This window comes from Engraulis encrasicolus, chromosome 3, assembly GCF_034702125.1.
Source record: "Engraulis encrasicolus isolate BLACKSEA-1 chromosome 3, IST_EnEncr_1.0, whole genome shotgun sequence".
NCBI classification, from domain to species: domain Eukaryota; kingdom Metazoa; phylum Chordata; class Actinopteri; order Clupeiformes; family Engraulidae; genus Engraulis; species Engraulis encrasicolus.
In genome coordinates, this window is record NC_085859.1 from 18,685,563 (window position 1) to 18,693,555 (window position 7,993).

General features: G+C 41.2%; 1 protein-coding gene across 1 annotated transcript in view; it reads left to right on the forward strand.

The window, feature by feature from the left end:
* Window positions 1-2,896, forward strand: part of sfrp1a (secreted frizzled-related protein 1a) — a 13,249-nt gene extending 10,353 nt beyond the window's left edge. The window contains exon 3 of the mRNA XM_063194912.1: window positions 2,287-2,896. Within this exon, the coding sequence (XP_063050982.1) occupies window positions 2,287-2,618 (332 nt within the window). The 3' untranslated portion in view covers window positions 2,619-2,896. The remainder of the gene's footprint in view (window positions 1-2,286) is intronic.
* The last annotated feature ends 5,097 nt before the right edge of the window (window positions 2,897-7,993 follow it).

Genomic DNA, 7,993 nt, shown 5'->3' on the forward strand with positions numbered 1-7,993 from the left:
AGAGTTTTTGTGCCTCTTGGGAAACCGCACGCTCATTACGCTAAATTACTGTCTAGGTGGCGAAACGCCTCAAGTTTACACAAGGGTCACGAGTCAAAACCACACTGAGGGGGAGTGAGAGAGCGAGAGAGCGCGAGAGCGAGAGTGATGGTGATGATGAAGACGAACATACACAGTGCCTTACTCATTCACTCACCCTTTCTCCACAATGACGATAAGTACAGTGTGATGTGGTGAGTAGCCTTGTCCTGAAGGACCAATATATGACACAACACCACCACCACCCTCGTCAGAGTTTAAGGAGAGACAATTTTAGGCCTTGACTCATACAGACTCCCAGTAGAAGGTGTAGAAGTTGATGGAAACAAACAGATTAAAAGGTTAAAGAGAGTTTAGTGAAAGATCAGGCTGATTGTACCAAATCTGAGGAGAGGTGTGAGGTTAAGCCAAGATGAAAGTCCAAGGCCGACCGGTCAGGCTAGCCACTGTACCATTTTAAGAGATTAAATTAAGGAAATGAGCCAGGGGACGTTTTTTGTTTTTGGTCACGTTGCCGTTTTCCAAAGTTTTCTTTGCGACGTAATGACTTTCAGAGCAAGTCACATCACATTCCATCTGCTCTGTGATGATATTGTAGATTGTGACACCCCTGACCACTGCCCTGTCCGTGACAGGGAGAAGTTCCCAACGATCATATTGCCACAGATAAAAAACACATTAAAGATTGAATTACATCTGGATTTCAAAGTTTCCTGGGCTTTACACAATGTCAGGTGCAGACATTTCACAGTATGTAAACCCTTTCACCCCTGTTACTTTTTTTCTCTCTCTTTCTCAGACTCACAAACTCTCTCTCTCTCTCTCTCTCTCTCTCTCTCTCTCTCTCTCTCTCTCTCTCTCTCTCTCTCTCTCTCTCTCACACACACACACACACACACACACACACACACACACACACACACACACACACACACACACACACACACACACACACATACACACACACACACACACACACACACACTCTCTCTCTCTCTTTCTCCCTCTCTCTTTTGCGCTAACGTTTCGGAGTGGACTAATCTCCTCATTGTGGGCCCGGGCCCTCGGTGGCCTGACGGCCATCCACTCTGCTGCAACTCAAGCCTCTCTGGCCCGGGCCGGTCGGCCCCACGGTGAACCGCTCCCTGTGGGGAGAGGATAATGTGACGCACTTGGGATTATGATTGTGCTCTGAAGCAAAGAACCAACCCAGACCCACTATAACTTTTCCCCATTTTTTTCATTTTCCCCTTCTTTTTTCTTTTTTTTTTTTGCTCCTTCCAACTCACTCTCCTCCATTTTTTTGGTATCAAATGCTTCTTTGTCCGAGCCATAGGGGGACGACAGGGGTTGGGGTCCGTGTCAGGGCTGGATAAAGGGATGAGGATGGTGTGTGTGTGTGTGTGTGTGTGTGTGTGTGTGTGTGTGTGTGTGTGTGTGTGTGTGTGTGTGTGTGTGTGTGTGTGTGTGTGTGTGTGTGTGTGTGTGTGTGTGTGTGGTGGAATGATGGCGTGGGTTGAGTTGAGTTGAGGAAGTCAGGGAGGGTGGGTTTGTGCACACTGTAAATATAATGCAGTGTTAATTTAACACTTACGTACTCTGGGGCAAAATACAATTGACCCTCTTAGTGTTGACTTAACACTGCTCCTTTTTATACTGTGCAGTGATGCTTTGAGGCGGGGAAACTATGACTTTGGCCTTGCACCTCATGCAGCCAGTGTGTTATCAGCCAGCCAGGTAACTTTAGAAAAAGAGCTCATATATTAGCCACTAATACATGCCTAATTAATGTCTGTATAAGTGACTTAACAAGACGTGTTAAGGGCCTACCAGGTCCTAATTACGATTATATCAATTTGCAACATTTGCGAGTACACTCCTAATAAATGATACATTTGGCTTAACCCCCCCACCCCCCTCCCCCCCAAGAAATTTGTGAGTACACTTCTAACAAATTATTAATTCTGCTTAATCCCCCCAAGACATTTGTGAGTATTTCAAAAGGAAAGAATAGCGAGCGCTCTATAGTCTTTTCTCCAGGTTGAAGGGGTGCATCTGGTTATTCCTTTTAGGGCTTGGCAGACTTATGAACTGTATCCAAAGCACTCTCCTTTGAGTCAAGGTAGTTGAAGTATGAAAAACCCTTTATTTTACATTGGGGTAAACATCACATACATTTGTGAGTATACTCTTAACAAATGATGAATTTAGCTTGACCCTCTCCCCCTTCCCCCCTCCCCCATACAGCCATCAAGGCCAAGGTGAAGGAGGTGAAGAGGGAACAGAGCGACCGCAAGGTGGTCCTGCAGAAGAGGAAGAAGATCCTGAAGCAAAGCCAGAGCAGCTTCAAGAAGAAGGACCTGAAGAAGCTGGTGCTGTACCTGAAAAACGGCGCCGACTGCCCCTGCCAGCAGCTGGACAACCTGGGCCCCACGTACCTCATCATGGGACGCAAGGTGGACAAGCAGTACCTGCTGACGGGCATCCACAAATGGGACAAGTCCAGCAAGGAGTTCAAGAAGACCATGAAGAAGCTCAAGACCCATAAATGTCCCGCCTTTGAGAATGTTTTCAAATAATCTTTTTCTCTTCTCTTTCTTTCTGTCTTTCTTTCTTTCTTTCTTTCTTTCTTTCTTTCTTTCTTTCTTTCTTTCTTTCTTTCTTTCTTTTCTTTCTCTCTTTCTTTCTTTTCTTCTCCCACCTCTTTCCTTTTTTTTCTTTTGTTGTGTTTGTTTGATTTTAATTGTTTTTTTTTCTTTTTGCATCTCATTATACACATGGACTTGCACAACCAAGCAACCCAGAATATTGCCTATATTTTCATTGTTTATATAAATATATTATATGTCTATGTGTATTTACGGTTTTGCCTTTGTAGTCTTCCCCCTCCATGTTGTGTTTGCCTTGGGGCCCTGCTGGTCTAGAACTGTTACTGCCCTACAAAGCAAAAATGCAGTAACTGCATTGCTGTTTAAAATTAGTTACTATGATTTTAATGCCATATATAACAAAGTCTAAAGGTAAATAAAATGATTGATCTTCGAAAAAGGTGGTAATATAAAGTAACAAAACTTTCACATGCCAATAATCTCACAAAAAAACACTTAAACTGGATTGCAGTATAATTTTAAAGTCAACTGACTCAGTTTTGAGCTCTGCGCAGTTACTGCCTTTTTGCTTTGTAGGGCAGTGTTGATTTTGAAAGAAAGAAAGAAAATGCAGTAGGTTCTTCTGGAAGCATCAAGCATATCTAGATCACTTATGTACATACCCACATAGAGTACATGTCCATTATGCAAAACAAGACACATCACCGTAGAATGTTGAGTGCATCGTTCTTGAGGCAGCCACTGGTCATAATCGTCACCAGAAGTGGAATGGTTATGATCACACACACACACACACACACACACACACACACACACACACACACACACACACACACACACACACACACACACACACACACACACACACACACACACACACACACACACACACACACACACATACACACACACACACACATACACACACACACACACGCACGCACACAAGCACACACACGCACACACACACACACACACACACACACACACACACACACACACACACACACACACACACACACACACACACACACACACACACACACACACACACACACACACACACACACACACAAGCACACGTATTTGACATATCTCTATATCTCTATACATACAACTCAAACTTTATCGTACTGTATTGTGAAGCAGTTTTCTCATGGAAGTTCATCCTTCCATTGTTATTGTGAGTTTATGCCATATTGCATTTTGGGATAAACCCATACATCAAACACATACATTAATGCCTTCTTCCATATACATATTTTTTGTGATAAGCACATCTTCAGCTCCATAATTCTACCAAGTAAATAAATAATGTGTATTTCATATAAACATTTGTACAAAAAAATATAATGCAACACTTCAATGCACAAATACAATATCTTTACAGTACCAGTAACAGATATCTCGAATATAGGCTGATATATTTTTATGATGATCACAATCAGTTTAAGTCCACACATGGTTTGCTTGATACCTTTTTTGATGAATGAGTGTATTCCAAAAAATGTAGACAAAAATGAAGAAAAGGAGACAAAAAAAAGAAGATACGCTGATCCCAGTCCCAGGACTCATACAATGTTGTGTATACATTATTTGAGGCGTCACATATGTGTGTATTAATGTGGATATACTTTCTTACAGCACTCAAACATGTCTGTACAGTCCAAATGGTGAATGTCTTATCAAGATTAAAACCATCCTCCTGTAGCCCTAAATGTCTTTTTTTGTGTCATGAAGTTCCTGGTTGAATGTTGACTGCTGACTGTTGACTACTGATTTCGGTAACATTACCTGTCAGAAACAGATTGGGATTTGGACTGGTGGAGAAACACTGTAGTAACGCATGTATTCATATGGAGCACATTTCATTGCTTGATAAAGCAGTCATGGGTAGGCAGTTAGGGTGTCTGACTTGTAGCTCAAAGGTTGCCGGTTCGACTCCTGACCCGCCAGGTTGGTGGGGGGAGTAATCAGTGCTCTCCCCCATCCTCCTCCATGAGGTACCCTAAGCATGGTACCATCCTGCCACAGTGCTCCATTTCGGGCGCCATTGGGGGCCGCTCCATTGCACGGGTGAGGCAATAATGCAATTTCATTGTGTGCAGTGTGCAGTGAACACTTGTGTGCTGTGGAGTGCTATGTCACAATGACAATGGGTGTTGGAGTTGCACAGTTGGGCTTTCACTTCACTTCACTTCACTTCACATAATAATTAGTGTAAGATGAGTATTCTGAACCTGTGAGTATCATGTATTCTTTTGAGTACATGGGAACTCATTCATAACATGGAGCACATTCATAAGGGGTTTCACAGCTCCACCAAGTTTAATATGCATATTCAGAACTGTTCAGACATACTGTACATACACTTTATGTACACTCTCAGTGGGCAAGCGACTTGGCGCGTCGCTGCATAACACTGTTTTTTAAGACATTCATAGCAAACCTTTTGTAAACATGGAAGACAAAAGGACAGCAATTTGTCAAAATAAAAGCTTCCTCTAACCCGCTCATCTAACCCGCAATGCTGCTTTGTTCCTGAATGCTTCGATGTTCATGAAAGTTTTGGCATGAATGTTCAATGAAAAAGTCATGAATGCTCCATGCAAAGTGTATAAAAGCTGTTATGAATGTGTTATGCAGGGACATGTGAAGTAAAGTGTTACCTGTAATGCTTCTCCTAGGCCTCCAAATGTCCAGGTACTTCTTTATGAACACTATGCCAGATGGATCTGGTTCCCAATTAGGATCTCTTTCAAATCCATTTTGCAATCAACTCCGATTTTTCATCTCAGGCCAAAACCATGTTTGTCTTGATTTGTTCCATTTAATTATTTCGACGGAAATCAGGCAAGTAGATGTTTGATTTTAATCAAATGCTGACTCCATAATTGTTTTCTTTGTTTTACAAGCACACAGAGAGAGAGAGAGAGAGAGCGTGAGCGAGAGAGAGAGAGAGAGAGAGAGAGAGAGAGAGAGAGAGAGAGAGAGAGAGAGAGAGAGAGAGAGAAGGAGACAGACTACATAAAATGCAAACATTTACGTAGAAAAGAATTCATACAACATACAATTATGCCATACTCATATTGTATGTAGCCTACTGTGTGCCAGGATATGGCATTAACCCTTATGTTGTGTTCGGGTCATTTTTGACCCGTTTTCAAGTTTTAGTGTGAAAAAAACACACTTTCCTTTATTTTCTTGGAATAAGGCTTCATCTAATCCTCAGTCACAATCCTTTCAACACAAAAAAATATGTTTTATCATTTTAGTAAATTTTAAAGGTCCAAAAAAAAAAAAGTTACATCTGTGGTGTTCGGGGGTCAAAATTGACCCGGTATAGATTTTTGGTTGTTTTATGCATTTCTGAAAAGCTGTTGGTTGCCCTTTGTCTTCAGTTTGGTGATTTATGTTGAGGAAAATATATTTGTCGCCTAAACTTTTTTTTTGCCAGCTTTTTGGTATTAAAAATCCAATATGGCCGCAGGACAGTCCCATACACTACAATATGTCATATCTTCTGTTGTGAAAGGAGTACAGATGTATTTCTGGTGTCTACTCATATGTTTTCATGGTCAGGGAATCCATTTCTGCATTATATTATGAGATTTTTTGCACATTTGTTTGCAAAATACATTTTTGCACATTATTTTTTCCAAAAAACTTATCAAAAATTCATAATGGCACCCAAACCTGTATAACTGGTCTTATACTTTCCATGAAGTTGATGTGGCAATGACATAATGGTCCATGTTCATGGCATAGGGGATTCAGATGAATAGTGTGACTTTTTTCATGTTCATTGAGGTGTTCATTTCCAATACCTTTGCATTAGATTGGTGGAATAGCTGTGACTCTGACAGAATTGTTATTTTGTATATTTACCACACTAAAATCATATAAATATTGAAAAACACCAAGTCAACATATTTAAACATTAATTTTATGCACTGAAAAACTAATTTAGCTGACATTTGGTCTTTATCCTGCTATAAATCTCTTTGGGTTGGTTTGGACCCGAACACCACAAATGCCACTCTTGATGATATTTTTTAATATTAGAGAAAAACTAATCAAATAAATTTGGGGGTTGTGGTACTCTCATATCAGCTGCAATACATGGACAACATAATCACTAATTGTATCACTTTGGGAGGTCTTAATATTGAATTTAAGCAGATTTTGATAGTTTTGGTCATCAAAAACAATTTGCATAATGTAAGATAAAAGATCTTTAAAGTCAAAAAGATGAATACATCAGTAATATTTCCATGGATATGAATACATACCAAGTTAGCCATGAGATGAAAAACAATATTTGATGATAACTAGTGTTTTTAGGTATTTTATAGCTGAGTTTTGTTATCACGGGTCAAAAATGACCCGAACACCACAGGTGTATGCCGCTTACGAACACAACACAAGGGTTAATTTAGAAACGCGTTTAATGCCGCTTAAATCCAAAGTGAACTAATATATTGTAGTTCATGGAAATCATCTTCTGTGCTACTGCATAGGCCTACTACGTATTGCATGAATACGGGTTCTGTTATTCCTTCGTGCAGCCAAAGCAGAAAATTATTCCACACCATCTGATATGGTTTGCACGCAAAAAAAATCTCACATGCTACAGCATGGAATCAATATCTGTCAGGTCCCAAGTTAAAATCCTGAGGATATTACTTCTAGATGGGATAGATAGCGTTTTGGCCCAGGCACGACGAGCAGGAGAAAGCAGAGCATAGGCTACAGCCAGGGCCTCTGACAGTTTTTGTCGGGCCCGGGACAAAGTCATCTGAAAGGGCCCCCCTTCTCTCAATACATGCAATGTCATGTAGACCCAGTTCTGCTCCCTCTCCCCCATCTCTCTGGGCCCGGGACAACTGGCCCCTTTCTCCGCCTCGGTCAGCTTCCTTGGCTACAGCAGAAAATGTGGGCTTCTCCAGGCCAAGACTCCTCCAAAAATGTCCTGGACCGCTGTCAAGTTGGCAGATGCTCCCCATCAACACTAATATTTTGTGAGCAGCTTGTACTCCTATAAGGCAAATTTGCTCACGATTTCACAACTGCCCTGTTAAATTTGAACGGGTCTCTCTCTCTCACACACACTCCTACGCCGTGAGAAACCCCCTCAGCCTCTTTATCTGACCATGTTGTTGTTGTTTCCCCCAAGAATATATAATAAAGTATCCCCTTTTTTGTTTTCTTTACATTTATGGGTATGGGGTTACACACATTTCCCCCGCTGTCTGGATAGGAAGACGATATATGAATCAGATGGCCAGTGGCCTGGGGAAATCAGCAACTGAATCTTTCAAGTTATTATTGCTCATCCCCCTCGC